Below are 17,121 nucleotides of genomic sequence, written 5' to 3'. Positions count from 1 at the left end.
GACGCATGTCGGACTAATGCCCTGTCTGAATTATATGTCGGACTAGGGAAAGACCACAATCCGTTGGAACCACTCCGGAACTACTATGCCGGGACTATGAGAGGTACAATTCTGGCATGGTTTGCTGGATGCATATTGGCCCAACCCCACAGATATGGCCGAGGGCTGAAAACACCTGCATGCCCCAGAGGTCAAGGACAAACTTTTGACCTGCATTTTTCACATGTGCCGAATTTTGTAAAACATATTTTTTGATATTACTCACCCAGATTTTGCCCAAAAATCCCACAAATCGTTACACACAGTATCTCTATAGTCATGTGCTCAAGACGGATCTGTCCGATATTTCATATTCCATCCAAATTGGCTAACATTGGCTTTCAAAGTTTTTGGACAAAAAGCCTCAAATCACGAATGCAGCATGCGATTTATGTGAAAAAAAAAAAGCATGGAAGGAACACGTTATTCCAACCAGTTCCTTTCCCCTCCATCAGGCGCCCCGGCTGGCCAGGGGGAGGCAGTTTAGTGACCAGGATCACTGCATGTTTTTTGTGAGGGTACCTACCCTAGGGGACACGGGGAGAACATGCAAACTCCACACAGAAAGGCCCTTTCGCCAACCCCGCCTTCGGGTATGGTCACTGATGATGCGGAGGAAACACGCCACCAGCACCCACAGCGTCCCGAGCGGGAATCGAACCCAGGACCTTCTAGAGGCAGTATTCCTTAGGGTGGTTCCATTCCATTGGCTAACCTTTTATCGTAACAGTTCACAAATCTTGCTGCCGTGTTCGCACAGGAGTTTCCTGTAATATACACATCCGTATTCCATGCTTTTTGTGGAATGCAGGTGGTTAGAAAGTGCTCTTTCCACCACGTTGTGTGCAGTGGGTGCATAGTCTGTATTCCATTAATTGGGAGTGGGGTCTGACTGTGGGTGCATAGTCTGTATTCCCTTGGGAGTCTTTTTGCGAACGCAGTGAGCACTTACTACGAGTAAGACGCGCAAACGCGGGAAGCGAACGCAGATCTTGGGTCAACAAACAAATCACTGGCCCCTTTTGTGCCCATATATGGAGCTGAGTGGACCTGGCCCCTTTTGTGCCCATATATGGAGCTGAGTGGACCTGGCCCCTTTTGTGCCCATATATGGAGCTGAGTGATTGCTGATGCAACACACTCCATATTTGGATAGCGGGACAGACACACGGACACACGGACAGACAGACAGACACACAGACAGACAGACATGATCTGCTAGGTCTCATAGTAAGTGCTCACTGCATTCGCAATCATCTTTTTGACCTAAATTTAACAAAATCAAGGGCCCCAGGAGCCCTTTTCAGGACCTCAAACCGCAAGGTTCCTAGTTCGATCCCGGGCTCCCCCAGAGTTAGTGTTGAAGTGTCCTTTAGCAAAGTGCCTTTGGTGACAGGACATCAGTGAACGTCTAGTCTCGTTTTAGTCCAGGGAATAATCGTCTGACGAACGGAAACAAAATGAACAAAACCGAAACTGTAAACTCCAGGTCATAATATCTACGTTCCAGCACATCTTTATCACAGAAAAGGCATGCATGGCCGACAGGACAGTCGTTGACAGCCAAATTAAATAAATAATGGAATCAATAATGGCATTCAGTAGTGAATGTCAATTATCTGCATATTAGGGCATAACACCAAGACAGACCAAATACGAGACGTAAAGATACACAGAGATTCCTGGATTGTACTGACATCAGTCATCTCATCTCCTTATTTGGGCATATACCACAGGGTGCCTGTTCACCACACTACTCGCCCAGCTTATGATGTCAGCACTGACACCATATTTGGGCTTGGCTGATGTCATACTGCTCAGCTTTAAATTTGATAGACCGGCTCGACAGTGATCATTCAGCCACTATATCAGTGTCGACGGTTGTTCTCCTGATACTTTTACAAACCCATTCACCTCATGGAAAACAAACGCAATGACATCCCCTCCTGGGTTCTGGACGACCTGTGCACCCGATTCCTCAACTACATCCCTGCAGAGGAGAGAGACAACGCCGTCCGGCTCTGTTTCCACATTGAACTGGCCCACTGGTTCTACCTGGACTTCCTGCAGCAGCAGCATGGATTACCTCAGTGCGGGATGAGGGACTTCACCAAGGCTGTCTTCCACTACTGTCCCCATCTTCTCCCTCGCGGGGAAGACATCAACCAGGTCCTCGAGCAGTGGAAGCTATACAAGATGGGAATCCCCACCTATGGCGCCATCATCCTAGACGAAACTCTGGAACACGTGCTGCTGGTTCAGGGTTACTTTGCGAAGACAGGGTGGGGGTTCCCCAAGGGCAAGGTCAACGACGGCGAGGAGCCTCGCGACTGCGCCGTGCGAGAGGTTTTTGAGGAAACGGGCTTCGACCTCAAAGATCGTATCCGTGACGACATGTACATAGAGCTTATCCTCAGCGACGTGTTCAGAGACGTCTTCAGAGATCCAATCACGGAGCAGCTGGCCCGCTTGTACATAATACCTGGAGTCTCCATGGAGACCAAGTTCAACCCCAAAACCAGGAAGGAGATCCGGAACATCGAGTGGTTCCCCATCCGACATCTGCCGTGTCACCGGAACGACATGACTCCCAAATCTAAGATGGGATTGACTCCTAACATGTTCTTAATTACCATTCCGTTCATGAAGCCGCTCCGAGAATGGATTGCCAAGCTGAAAAAGCCACAGTCCACAGAGTTGCCATTAGCGTTTCCCATCAATGGCAGTGCTCCGTGCAACCCTTCGGAGAAGCCCTTGCTCGACATGGAATGCTCCGAGCCTGCACTTCTGTGTCCTGCTCAGACGGACAAGCAGTTAGACGCCATTCATTCACTGTCCAATACTGACAGTAGCAAAGACGCTAACGTCACGGATGTCCTACACAAAGCACTTGAGAAAGTGTTGCTGGTTCAGGGTAGGGGATTGCCCACGGGCAAAGTGAACGGTGAGGAGGCGCCTCACCATGATGCGAGGAACGTTTCGGAGGAAACCGACTTTGACAAGGAGTTTGGGAAGATGGTTTCCAGAGTGTACACTGAGCTTATCCTCAACGATGCCTGCAGTGATGCTTTGAGTCCAATCAAAGACCAGCTGGCCCAGTTCTGTATAATACCCGGAGCCTCCAAGGAGGATAGCACGTTCAACACTGACCATAGCAAAGATGCTAACATCACAGATACCAGCGAACCAGGGTCCACTGTCCTGACTAAGAACCAACCAGGGGGCCACTGCTGTATCGAACAGGGACTAGGATTAGGTTTTTTCGGGAGCTGCGTTGCACAGAGTAGTCTGTCTGTTCTTGGCTATATGGTGGTGGACCGGGACCGAGTCTCATATCATTTTCTGACTCCAACATCGCCCTGTTCTTATTCTTCTGGTGAAAAACTCCCTCACACGGATACGTGGTTGCAGAGGATCAAAGAAACAGTTCTGGGTTGGGGACACGGGCTGGGATTAGGTTTTTTCCTGAGTTGCGTTGCACAGAGTCTGTCCATTCTTGGCTATTTTGGCTACATTGTGGTGGACAGGGACAGAGTCTCGTATCATTTTCTGGCTCCATCCTTTCCCTGTAGTCCTCCTTCAGGTGTTGGAAAGACACTCCCACAGGTTGCAAAAAGTAAACAAGCACAATGAATAGCTTTCGATGTAAGCTCTGGGAATCATGCCCCGACAGCTCAATCCAAAACTTTACGGTGCTGTGTTGTCTATATGAGCCTTGAGTGTGTGGAGCGTAATGAGCTGATGCTATTCTCTAAGCTGGAAGTACTTCTATAGCATTGAAGCACCAGTCTCCTTAAATGACCACTGTCTTTAATTCCACTGTCCTCATATTATCACACAAATACACAATTAAAGTTTCTCCAAAATAATAAAAATAAAATACAATACAAAAAAATAAAATAAAAAAAGGTTTCCTATTTTGGGTTGAACACTGAGTCCTTCAACATAGCTGACCTATACAAGCTCACAACAGGTCATGGCGCAATGCCTTGTGAGCTTGCAGATCTGCTATTTTCACCCAGTAAAGACCCCTAACCCGGTACCAAAATGGCTGCCGTGTTAAAGGAGAATTCCATACTAAAAGGCTTTCTTACCTTTCTTTGTAGTTGTTACGTCCCCATCAAAGAGGTCCAGGTGTTATTTTGTGCAAAAGCTCCTTATTGGCTATTTCCCCTACCATAAGCCCTAAATGAATTGCATTGAATTGAATGGGGGCTATGGGGTGTTGTGCTAATTTGCTTATTTCCATCGCTCAAAATTATAATTTCTTTGTATATATCCTCTCTTCATAATGTAAATAATAACCCAAGCGGCACACTTTACTACTTATTTCGATGGAAATAAGCGAATTAGCACAACACCCCATACATCCCATTCAATTCAATGCAATTCATTTAGGGCTTATGGTAGGGGAAATAGCCAATAAGGAGCTTTTGCACAAAATAACACCTGGACCTCTTTGATGGGGACGTAACAACTACAAAGAAAGGTAAGAAAGCCTTTTAGTATGGAATTCTCCTTTAAATGGTCGAATAGTTGGGCCATAATATGATCCAAAAATCTGTGATCCAAAAAAAAAAGAAAAATAATAATAAGGGAATCGCTGAGCTATAGACATAATGGCTGGAGATTTCAGGGCTTCAGACACGCTGGGCTGGGACCATAGAGTAATAAAAAATAGAGGCCGAACCGGTGGCATCCGGAAGAGCGCTCTACTTCCAGTTGGTGGTCAAATGCGGAAGTGCAAACGATTTGTTAAAGCCCAGCTGCTACAGGGTTTCCTCATCATAAATCCACAGGTCTGCCTGCAGTTCATGCTCTAACCACTAGGGTTTGGCTGAGACGGGACGGTCAGTTTCAGCCAACCGGTTGAGGTTGGAGTAGCGCTAGGTTAGGCCTGGGCGACCTTATTTTCGACCAAATAACTTTATTGTCTCCACCAGGCCGAAGGCATGGGGAGAGAGTATGTTTTGCACATCCGTGTGTGTCCGTCCGTATGTGTATAGCTAATCTCGGCACCGTTAACCTGGTCGATGCCAAAATTTGCACACACACACTCCCTAGATGCCAAAGATGAACCTCTGCCCCAAATCTTCCAGAACGGCCTGTTACAGCACCACCAGGCATTGATATTACTATACTCCATATTTTGTCCAAAATTCCCGCAAATCGTTACACAGCATCTCTATAGTCATGTGCTCAAGACAGATCTGTCCGATATTTCATATTCCATCCTGATTGGCTAACATATAGGCTTTAAAAATTTGCAGGATTGGCCCGTTTTGAACAAAAAGCCTCAAATCATGAACGCAGCGTGCAATTTACGTAACATCTTTCACAGACGTTCCTACAAGGCTGAGGAATATATCGCACCCTTTTCACATTGGCCTGTTATAGCGCCACCAACAGGTGGATCTTTGCAAAACACATTTTTGGAACAAAATGTCTCATTGCCATCCAAGGCGTTAGAAGAAATGTCACCCTTTTCACATTGGCTTATTATAGCGCCACCAGGAGGGCACAACCTGACCTGCCCTGGTGGAGACCTGTGTCCCGAGGGGGACTTTTTCTAGTTGATATTCTATCAATATTACTGTATTATGGCAATAGTTTTTTCTTTCACTCATAGTGTGTGTACACACTATACTGTAACATTATCAAATGGTGTATTGGCGCTCCATAAATAAAAATAGGATCTCTCATAGCAAATGGCTTCTAGGCTACAGGTATAATACCAATACTGAAAGTCAATAATGTAAGTAGCTATTCTTATTATAATTTGTGTGGTGTATAGTGTAGCTATAGCATGCACAACAGGAAGAAAAACAAAGCCAAATGACAGCTCTGTACGTAAACATGCGTAAGTGCAGAAAACTAATGAAAAAACACTGACAAATTGTGGGGGGTTCATAAATAATGTATGTTAGGAACGGAAGGAAGGCGTTGGCCATAATATGCAATATGCCATCATTCAGAAACACAAGCGCTTAATAGTCACTTTATACAGACACATGGTTTAAGGTTGCACACAAGTTTTTTATTTATTTACTAGCATCAACTATAGGGAGTACAACTACACTATGGCAAACACCGCAGTCCTACACAGAGGACAAAGGGCTGCTATAGTTGCTGTTTGAGTATACATTGGTTGGGTTAAAAAGGCTCATTCATAGTCTAGAGTATAAAAACAGAGAGAAAGGGCTGGAGCGGTGGCGGCGGTGGTTTGCTCTTCACCGCGGCTCAGTGACGCCATGTTGTATAGTTCGGTGCATGGTCACCTCACCACCTGAAAATCCAGACTATGAATAACGCTTTATTATACACATTGGTTGGGTTATATATATATAAATATGACATGAATAAAACACATTCATTCTGTATAGTGTCCGTATAGTCCGTAAGGCTTCCAATCCCGTTTTTTTAAATCAGTCCATGTGGGGTCGGCGTGCACGCCTTCAACGTCTCCTGCGGCGCCGTCGTTGAGGGGCGTGCGTGACCGCGGCGGGCGCGGGTACGCACTCAGAGAGGCGGCAGCCGCACGTCTCCGCCATGACATAGGTGGCGCTGGTGAGCGAGCCGTCGGCGCACGTCAGCTGCACTTCCTTCTGGCTGGTGGTCGCTTCCTGACAACACTCGCACTGGCGCATCATCTGATTGGCCGCCGCCGAGTACCTGTAAATTATAAGCGCACGTATATGTATACGCCCATAAGGTTATTTTAAGTTTGGGAAATTTTCCATTCATGCGTTTATATTTAGTTTGTTTCGACCAAATCAATAATAAATGCTGTGTTAAACCCATTTAGACCTGACGTCGAAACTTAAAAAAAATATGTCTTCTAAAGCATGACAGTTTTCTTAAATACCTATGTTTCTGGTGCTCAATATTTCATGTCAAGGACCCCAAAAAGGATAATGTAATTGGCCACCGACCCCCATCTGAAAATATGTTATTCCAGGGACCCTCCCAGAAGCAAAGATTTGAGTTAAAAACTGAAAGAATATATATGCAAAGATTTGTGCCACATTTTCACGATTTTTCAAAAATAGCAGACCTACATAGCAGACCTCCTTGACATGAAATAGTTTGAGAACCACTGACACAGAAACATGGGTTTTTCAGTTTTGAAACAAACTATTAGCTCTGTGGTTATATCACTGGTTAAACAAAAATTATGCACTTGAACAGTAAACCCCGGGGTAGAACTAGAAACAGATATAAAGTAGTAATAATGAATACAAAATGAAACTAAAAAGAACACCAGGTAAACAATGAACCTATAGCCTCTGTCTAAATAACATGTTATTATAGGAACAAAAACATGAGAACAAAAATGACCAAGGTATATAATATGTCTGCATGGCCATCTCTAGGTCCGATGGATCAAACTCACATGGAGGCACTGCCGCACTGCCCTGCGCAGTAGGAGATGTCGACGGGCTGCGGGCTCTTACATCCATCCTTCTCGATGACCATCTGCTTCTTCTGCACCTCACACACACTGCGAACCGGCGTACCTGAAACACACGCGGTTCACCATGGATATAGGATAGGATGCTTGTAACCACCAGTGTTGATTTCGTCGACGAAAAATGTTCGTCGAATACGTTTTTCCACTGATGAATCACACCCATGTGAACTGAGTGGTGCAACTCCCCTCTCTCTCTCCCCCCACCCCACCCCTCCTCTCTCTCTCTCTCTCTCTCTCTCTCTCTCTCTCTCTCTCTCTCAGCAGGCAACAGTGCAGCACTGGCTCTCTCTATTTCTGGCACAACAGCGCCCCTGCTGGTACTCATAGTCATATACTTGTGCTCATTAACACATAGGTAGGTGAACACGGACATTGCTGTTCCTTAGAGTCATTACGACCGCATCAAGACTAGATTTAGTCGACTAAAATCTTATGATATTTAGTCGACTAAAACTAGACTAACACTAAAACATTCCAGGTGACTAAAATGTGACTAAAACTAAATGAAAACTATTCAAGAGACTATGACTAAAACTAAAATCAAAATGTGCTGCCAAAAACAACACTGCTCGTAACGAAGGACATATATATAATCCAGCCAACACTCCTATTGAACCAATGAAAAGTATTGAAAAAGCGTTTCTGACTAAAAACCCCCTATAACCATCCTCAAACTGTCCGACAAAACCAGACGGAACAAGTGAATGTGTGTGTGTGTGTGTGTGTGTGTGTGTGTGTGTGTGTGTGTGTGTGTGTGTGTGTGTGTGTGTGTGTGTGTGTGTGTGTGTGTGTGTGTGTGTGTGTGTGTGCGTGCGCGCGCGTGCGTGCGTGCGTGCGTGCATGTTTACTAAATACTTACAGGACTTGCAGCAGCCGCTGGCATCAGTGGTCTCAGTTCCCTGTGAGAGGACAAGCTCGCACGTTACATCACATCTGGTACATGTTGCGTCATAAATATTAAATACTGCTGGCATATTGTTTGTCGTAAAAAACAGACAAGTGTATAGGTGTGTGTATAAGGTTTATATAGGCTACACTACAGTGTATTGGGTAAGCAGTAAAGTACAGCCAACAATACCAGTTCATCAACCTGTGTGTGTGTGTGTGTGTGTGTGTGTGTGTGTGTGTGTGTGTGTGTGTGTGTGTGTGTGTGTGTGCGTGGTACTAACAGACTGACAGTCCAGGGGGTTAAACGGAGGACAGGTGGTTTGTGTTTCCTTGGTAATTGGCTTCCCATTGGTGAGTGCACAGGAGTACTTCACACACGTATCACCAGGGGGCGACCACGTCTCATTCACCTGAATGGAACAAAAGTGAAAAATCAACTTTAACCTTTCTGCGTGTGTGAAAGCTCCTGCCATGATTTATACAAAATAAAATAATTCACTATAACACAACTTAACAAGTTATGATATAACATGCCATGGAATTTCCGACCGAAAATATATAATGTATACCCCTTTTACAGGTTTTCAAACAAAACAGTTCATGTGTCTTATTTCTACTGAACAATGCAATATTCAAGTAAAATAATAACATGGCTTGACATGGCTGAGGGAAGTAGGGGTGCACCCCCCCAGGCACACCCCCCCCCCCAAAAAAAAAATACATGACAGGTTAATTTGTGTGTGGAGAGGGGAAGTAAAAGCCACTTTTCCACGTGACAATGCAGAGGCCATTCATTATCCAAATATCCATCCATCCATCCACCAACCTGTAAAGAGTGCGTAGTTCCATCGGGCAGGGTGACGATACAGCTGGTCTGGACACATGAGCCACAGCACTGACCAGGAACTGCCTGGTGCGTGTAACCCTGGAGCATATAGGGAGAACCCAGTGTTGTTTTTTGGCAGCACATTTAGATTTTATAGTTTCAGTCATAGTTCTCTGGAATAAAGTTTTCACTTTAGTTTCAGTCACATTTTAGTCACCTGGAATGTTTAGTCTATAGTTTTAGTCGACTAAAATGTCATAAGGTTTTTAGCCAAAATGCATTTTAGTCGACTAAATCAACAGCAGATTTAGTCGACTAAAATGTATTTTGGCGGGCCATGATGCCGTCGTAATGGCTGATTTTACACTTGCTGATATTTTCAGCAATCGGCTATTTTCAGCATGCAACCAAGTGTAAAATGACTTATACTGGAACCCTTTTCTTTTTGACGAAATTGTCAGTATATTTAGTCTTAGTTTTAGTCATCATAGCTTATAGTTTCCATTTAGTTTTCGTCAGTGAAAAAAGGTAGTCGACGAACATTTTTTTCGTCTTACTTTTAGTGGAGGAGAAACAATGTAAATGTTTTATGTACAGGTATATGGACTGTGTTAAGTTCACAAAGTCCAGACAAGTTTGCAAACCTTGCTGCCACACACACAACACGACCATGACATGCATGGTCCTATGCAGAAATAGCCGACCTGCAAGCTCGTAGCGCAGCACTCGGTGCCGCGCTATGAGCTTGTAGATCTGCTATTTTTCAATGGCTAAAGTGTAAAATAATGCTTATACACCAAAATGGGTTCCCGTACAGAATGTGCTCATACCATTACAAAGAAACCATCCATCCCCAGGCGGTCCCAATGTTGTTTTCATCGACTAAAACGAAGACGAAAAATGTTCGTCGACTATACCTACGAAAACTAAATGAACCCAGTTTTAAAGACAGCATGTATTACATTACATAGGAAAAGTCAGGGAAGGTGAACTTTCTGAGAGCTAATTGACTTCAAACACATGGCAATATTTGTCGGGATCGGGACTCAAACCCGCAACACACTGTCATATGCTGGATTGCCAACCAAGGTGCCTGGACCGCTAAGACGGCTATAGCCCATGCTGTGTGTCCCTTTTTAATGTGTGTCCATGTGTGGGTTATTATGAGTTTGTTGTACGTTGAAGTGTACCTCTGCACAGGTGTGTTATTAAAACACTATCAGTGCCGGAAGTGCTTCAAAATAGGAGCTCTGGGGTGGCCGGGGTTGTCTCAGCGCTTTTACTCTGAAAGCCATGACCCAGGAAACAATCTACTAAAAAAAAGTTGACTTTACATTGCTAGCTTACATTGCGATCATTAACGGGCCAAAAAGAAAAAAAATGAAAAATTCTGAATATTCTTATCTCGCCCCGTATCATTGAGGATGACGTCTTAATCCTTAAAACGTCCTGAGGCGTTTTACGAACGGAATGTGTTATACATGCATTGCATGTCTCTGCACAGGTAGTGTTGCATTGCAGGCTTACAGGTGATGGTGTGTACTGTTGTTATTAATGTATGTGCGTGCGTGTGCGCGTGCATGCGTGCGCGCGTGCGTGTTTGTGTGTGTGTGTTGCATACCTCTGCACAAGTAGTGTTGCATTCAACAGGCTTACAGATCACGGTGTGCAGCCCATCTGGGCCCATCTTGTCTGAACAATCACAATTCTGACATTGTGTCAGAAGACTTCTACTTATGACATTGAGGTCCGTAGGAATGTTAGATCCAGGCTGCGGGGAGAAAATGACAGTACTTAAAACTATTTTTCTGTTTTTTTTTGTTGTTGTTTTGTTTCTCTTCAGAAACAGTGGTGTAGACTGTAGGGGTTCCAAATTCTATAGGCTCATTCATAGTCTGCTCCGGTGGTGCGCTGACCACCGGAGCTGAAATAACGTTGAGCGGTGGTGGTGAGTAAAAACAGAGAGAAGGGCTGGAGCGGTGGCGGTGGTTTTGCTCTTCACCGCGGCTCAGTGACGTCATGTTGTAGTTCGGTGGTCACCTCACCACCGAAAATCCAGACTGTGAATAGTGCTTTTATGGAATCAAATACAGTTAGGATACAGATAACTTCTTACCGGATATTCAATGCCTTTGTAGACACACACATCTTTAGGAACTGGAGAGACGAGGAGAAAAGCACTGGTTAAACAGGACTGTTCAGTGTTATCCATATAACGGTAACAGGCGCGGCGCAAACGAGGCGAACGGGGCGAGGTGAAGGAAGCGAATGGCCACCTGGCGTCTCCGCCACAGCTGGAAAAATCAGCATTGACGTTGTTTTCGGAGGCCCCAGTTGGTTTTATTCGTCCAAAAACAATATACAAGAATTATGTTAAATATATTGAACCGAGCCGTCTTTGGTGCTTTCGAGGTGTGGTGCATTTGGTTACACTCAAATGCAAATTACTGTGTACTTTTTATATCTGTGATATCAATAATGTATCAATAATATCCACCACTCAAGGGGAGGGGGAAGAGAGCTATAGGTCTCGCATGGAAGCGAGTGAGCTGGAGCGAAGGGACTTTTGCGCCAGCGGGACGTTTATTATTATTTTTAATTACCAATTAACGCTGACCTGCGCGACCAAAGTGAAGCGACTGGAAACAAATATATATATTTCAGGTTTGAACGCACCTTTACAGATTTCAATACCACAAATGTATAGATACTGTTACAAGTTAATGTATTTACCAGTAAATATGTAAATATGCAAAGAAATTGCTAAATTTATTTAAATCGAAATGTACCAAAAGGATAAAAGTATAGTCATCATGCAGAATATCCCATTTCCCCATCTCCAGTGTTCAAAATGAATTATTATAATGTTGCAGTAAATATACCAGATCTACAAGCTCATAATAGAGTATATATGAATAGAGACAGGCACACGGAGGAAACCCTGAGGAGAAATGGACATAGTGGCCGAATGTGGTATTGCAGCTCGAGCCAGCGTTGGTCCGTTGACTATCATTGCGCACGTTCATGTTATTGGGGCCATGACACGTGAGCGAATGTTTCATACGTGGACGCGCGCACAAACGGCACAATGATAGTCAACGACCAGCGCGTTCATGTTATTGGGGCAATCCATCCCAGAATGCACTACATTCAGACAGCATACTAGTGTACATACCACACTTGTAGAGGGGACAGCAGCTGCCATTGCCCATGGTGACGTTGAGCTGGAAGCCTGGTTTACACTGTGACAGCGGCGGGGCGCTGGGACACAGACTGACGTCGCACTCTGTGGCGGGGGAGGAGGAGGACAGGAGATTAGCACACGACAGGACTGTGCCGCGGCCATCGTTCTTATAATAAAGCTACTATAGTGCTTTGGGCCGCTATACGCGCCCATATGTAGAGATATCATCATCATATCATATCATATAGGCTACATATAGGATAAATAATGCATTTATTAGTGAATAAAACGCACCCGGCACGCAGTACCCCCTGTGGCCACAAGGGGGGGGGGGGGTATCTCATAAACGGGTAAGGGCTAGTCTATATAATTTAAGATATCTGTCACCCTTGTCATTCTTATGCCCATATATGGAGATCCATCAGTATATGCCCATTTATGGGCATGCTGATATGCCATATAAGGAGACCTCAGCACGTCCCTTTTTACTCCCATATATGGAGATTCCTGTTGTCGTCAGTATGCCCATATATGGGCATGCTCCGCCAATTTTAATATAGTGGTTTTCAACCCTTTTCAGCCCATTACTTATTCAGCGTTTGAGCCACACGGACCACCGTTTGATGAGATTTAGCCTCTCAGACCCAAGACTTAAGAGGGCACTTTTGGACAAAACTTGCAGATCTATACAAGCTCACAACGCGTCGCAGCGCGATGCGTTGTGAGGTTGTAGATCAGCTATTTTCGGGCGCAACCCAGCACTCTTTAGCTAGTGGAGATGTGGTGTTTCGAAACAAATTTGTTCAACGCAAAATAGGCCACTGTGTTCAAGTTCAGGAGACTTGATTTCCATGGCCTCATTCACACCTGAGACACACGCAAGACACACTTGTGTCCTGTGTGTTGTGTGTGTCATGGCCGCCTCAATGCATTTCCAACGGGAGTCACATGGGTTGAAGACGCAACCTTGTTGCATGGCTGTTGCATGGCTGTCTTCTGCCCCTCCCCCCTTCCCGTGCAAAACAAGGTTGTGTCTTGTTCAAACCACGTGACTCCCATTGGAAATGCTACAATTCCCATAATTCTTTGGTGCACTGCTCCTCCTTGTGGATTGGGGGAGAGCTGTCTTACTGAGACAACATGTAGTCCAGGAAGGAAGTGAGCCCAGTGTCCATGACATCAGAGACACCGGGCTCACTGCTAAAATCTAAAATATCTAAAACCACATATTACATACATAAAGACCCCCAGGAAAGTGTTCTAAAGCTTCTAAACTTCATTAACATATATATTTTTGCAAAAAGGGTGAAGTGTCCCTTTAACGTGTGACTGAGGCCTAAAGTGTGCACGTCGTTATAGGTGAACGTACCACAGGAGTGTGCGGCGCAGCAGCCATCGCTCGTGTTGACCAGGTGTTGTCCAGGCTGGTCACAGTGGAGGATGCTGGGGGACGTCGGGCAGGGCATTGGCTCGCACCGCACGCCCATGGAGTCACTGTCGCACTCGCACCGCTGGCAGCCACTGGTCCACGTGTCACCGGGCTGCGTGGGACGAGTGCACATTTTGAATACCGCTCAGTCAACCCGCCCCCCCCCCCCAACCCCATTTAAAACACAGCAAAACAATATCTGTCGTAATTATTTATCATTTATTGCCACAAACGGCAACACATATAGAAATGGGCACCTGCTCAACACTAGGCTACATAACATAACATAACATAACACTACGGGGGGTGTGTGTGTGTGTGTGTGTGAGAGAGAGAGAGTGAGTGAGTGAGTGAGTGAGTGAGTGAGTGAGTGAGTGAGTGCGCGCATATCTTACTTGCTTGGGTTTACCATCAGGTCCAACACAGTCTGAAACGATAAATCAAACACACATTTAAGTTTAGTTTCCGTTCTCTTTTGTAATGTATGGCGTTGTGAAGGGATCTCTCTGGCGTTTATAATGTGAATAGTGGTCATCACTATGGGCCCACATACACAGACACATAACATTGTAATGTTCTTATTTTTTATCATAAGACCCAATTAGTGAACTGAATATCACTATATACACTATCCAGGTTTTCCTCAAGATATGCCAGTTGCCACTGATTTACTCTGACACTATGGCACATTAGGAGTCGACTTTTTGAGTGGTGCAACCACTCCTATAGACAGCTATGTGTGTGGCTGGGTCTGTCCCTGTGTCCGTGTGTCCGAGCACGGAAATAGTTGTTCACCACCAAGTGTCACTGTTGCACAGCCAACACACAAGCCAGGGAGGAGGGCGTGTACAGTACAGTACAGTACAGTACAGTACAGTACAGTACAGTACAGTACAGTACAGTACAGTACAGTACAGTACAGTACAGTACAAAAAAAAAGGGGCAAAAGAGATTAGGGATAAGGGGTAAGGCAGCATGCATTATTGGGCCCTGAGTGTTTCTGATAATATTATTGTCCGATGTCCGTTCATTTGTATGTTCATGGCAAAAATTGAATTCTGACAAAAATGGCCATCACAAGTCAGCACGTCCCACTGGGAAGAGACCCCGGGGCAGACCGCGGCACAGATGGAGGGATTACATCGACTCACTGGCCTTGGAACGCCTTGGGATCCCCCCCCCCCCCAGGAGGAAGTCACTAATGTTGCTCTGGAGAGGGAATGTCTGGTGGAGCTCTCTGGTGGGAGCTGTTGCCCCCGCGACCCGACTACGGATAAGCGGTTGAAGATGGACGGATGTGTAGGGGTGTAACGATACATTTTAACAGTGATACGATACGTATCACGATACATGGTTGACGATACGATACATGGACCATATTGGTTCATGATGGCGATGCGATCCGATACGATTCAATGATTTCAAATCGATACGGTAACTTTAAAATTCATTGACATTATTTTAAATTAAGTAATTAAACCCCTCGTCTTCTTTTTTCTTCCAAAAATTGCTAAATACCACGCACAAAAATGTAGTTTTGAATACAATCGATTATTTGCATATAGCAAAACGATACGATATACGATATACATATAGTCAATGTTGCTGTTTTCATTTCGATATACTTCGATTCTTGAAATTAAAATCGATCTCCCACATTACATTCCAGCTCTCAGTCCTTAATTGCCACACACCTGCTCAGCACACATGCCCCTTTCACACCTGAGGACACTTCTCCAATCATCCTGCTCCCCATAAGACTGGAATGAGCACAAAACTCTCTGTTTCCTGGTTCTTTGTTTCACGCCACTGAAACATTCTGCTTCTGGGACCTTTACTACTTTGAGCTTATTGAAAGGTTTGTCTTCGGACTGTTTTGGTTATTTGTGATTTTTGAACAGTTTAGCACTTTGCTTTTAGAAGTGCTTTTTGGACTTCCCGAGTTAATTTTTGCCTTGAAGGGTTTGGCATTTTTTGACTCCCTGCTTTTTTTCTGCTTTGGAGTTTAATCTGCGTTTGCTTGTATGTTTTACTGCTCTAATAAATACATTTCAACTTCTCTGCTTGTGGCTCTGCACTTGGGTTCAATCTTCTGCAAATCGTGACAGAAGGGACGTGTTCTCACCACAGGACTTGACACAGGTGTCGTAGACGCTGCTGAACAGGGTGGCGCCTGCTGGACAGAAGCATCCCTCCTTGGTGTTGGAGGGGTTGGTGAACTTCTCATTGTACCTGAGTGCAGTTAGCAGACATTATTATTATCGTCATTACGCTGAAAACCTTTTCGCCTCTTAATAAAAGCAGCTCTATCCCACAGCAGCCATATTGGAAATAAATTGGGCCTCGGTCGTTCAGTGTGTTACAAATCCCCTTTGGTGTAACACAGTGGTTCTCAAATTATTTCATCTCAAGGACCCCCATGACTGAGTGTGTGCAAATGGAACCTTTTAACCCATTTTGGTGTTAGCGTCATGTTATGCTTTAGCTATTGAAAAATAGCAGATCTACAAGCTCGTAGACGACATTTTTAGAATCTGATCTCAGGTCAGAATGGGTGTTTCCAGTGGAAACCTCGTATGAATCTGATCTCTATATATAGTCCATCTATGTATAGACGTTTAAACAACCGCTAATCAACGTCTCTAATATAATAAACTTTTTATCCGGTTTCTTTTTTGGACGAATATTACACGTCTATTAGACAAAAAAAAATACTCAGTGGGATAAGTAAGGAAGAGTAGGGGGTAGGGTATAAGACTGCCTTTCAACACTATGCCCCCCACATATGAAACTGTCTATACAATCATCAGTTTTAAAACTGAAGAACTTGATTTCACTTGATCGATTTAAAAGTCTTGTATGGGATAATTTGACATATAATAGCTGTTTAATCAGGGCGTCATTGTAAAAGAGAGCTGGTTCTCAATAGACTTCCCTGAATAGATAAAGGTGAAAGAAAGAACAAAACAGAACAGAACAGAACAGAACAGAACAGAACAGAACAGAGCAGAGCAGAGCAGAGCAGAGCAGAACAGAACAGAACAGAACAGAACAGAACAGAACAGAACAGAACAGAGAACAGAACAGAACAGAACAGAACAGAGAACAGAACAGAACAGAGCAGAGCAGAGCAGAGCAGAACAGAACAGAACAGAACAGAACAGAGAACAGAACAGAACAGAACAGAACAGAGAACAGAACAGAACAGAGCAGAGCAGAGCAGAACAGAACAGAACAGAACAGGAACAGGAACAGGAACAGGAACAGGAACAGGAACAGAACAG

At 44.6% G+C, this 17,121-nt stretch overlaps 2 protein-coding genes across 2 annotated transcripts in view; one reads left to right on the top strand and one right to left on the bottom strand.

Moving 5' to 3' along the window:
• Positions 1–1,956: 1,956 nt before the first annotated feature.
• Positions 1,957–3,496, top strand: LOC308313819 (m7GpppN-mRNA hydrolase-like; the record flags this gene model as incomplete). Its single annotated transcript, XM_080761148.1, has 2 exons — positions 1,957–3,230; positions 3,451–3,496. The coding sequence occupies 2 exons, from the start codon at positions 1,957–1,959 to the stop codon at positions 3,494–3,496; spliced, it is 1,320 nt and encodes a 439-aa protein (XP_080617274.1).
• Positions 3,497–6,079: 2,583 nt separating this feature from the next.
• The window catches only part of LOC308314267 (intestinal mucin-like protein), a 31,350-nt gene continuing 20,308 nt past the window's right edge, over positions 6,080–17,121 (bottom strand). The window contains exons 9-19 of the mRNA XM_080761807.1: positions 15,963–16,069; positions 14,233–14,264; positions 13,778–13,949; positions 12,400–12,510; positions 11,341–11,381; positions 10,846–10,995; positions 9,225–9,323; positions 8,680–8,808; positions 8,370–8,409; positions 7,433–7,556; positions 6,080–6,711 (exon numbers count right to left, since the gene is read on the bottom strand). Coding sequence (XP_080617933.1) covers positions 6,495–6,711; positions 7,433–7,556; positions 8,370–8,409; positions 8,680–8,808; positions 9,225–9,323; positions 10,846–10,995; positions 11,341–11,381; positions 12,400–12,510; positions 13,778–13,949; positions 14,233–14,264; positions 15,963–16,069 — 1,222 coding nt within the window. The 3' untranslated portion in view covers positions 6,080–6,494. The remainder of the gene's footprint in view (positions 6,712–7,432; positions 7,557–8,369; positions 8,410–8,679; positions 8,809–9,224; positions 9,324–10,845; positions 10,996–11,340; positions 11,382–12,399; positions 12,511–13,777; positions 13,950–14,232; positions 14,265–15,962; positions 16,070–17,121) is intronic.

The sequence above is a fragment of the Protomyctophum bolini genome (genome assembly GCF_963924005.1).
Source record: "Protomyctophum bolini genome assembly, chromosome: 4".
Taxonomy (NCBI): Eukaryota; Metazoa; Chordata; class Actinopteri; order Myctophiformes; family Myctophidae; genus Protomyctophum; species Protomyctophum bolini.
Note: the sequence above shows the minus strand (reverse complement) of the source record. Positions and strands in the feature narration are given on the sequence as shown.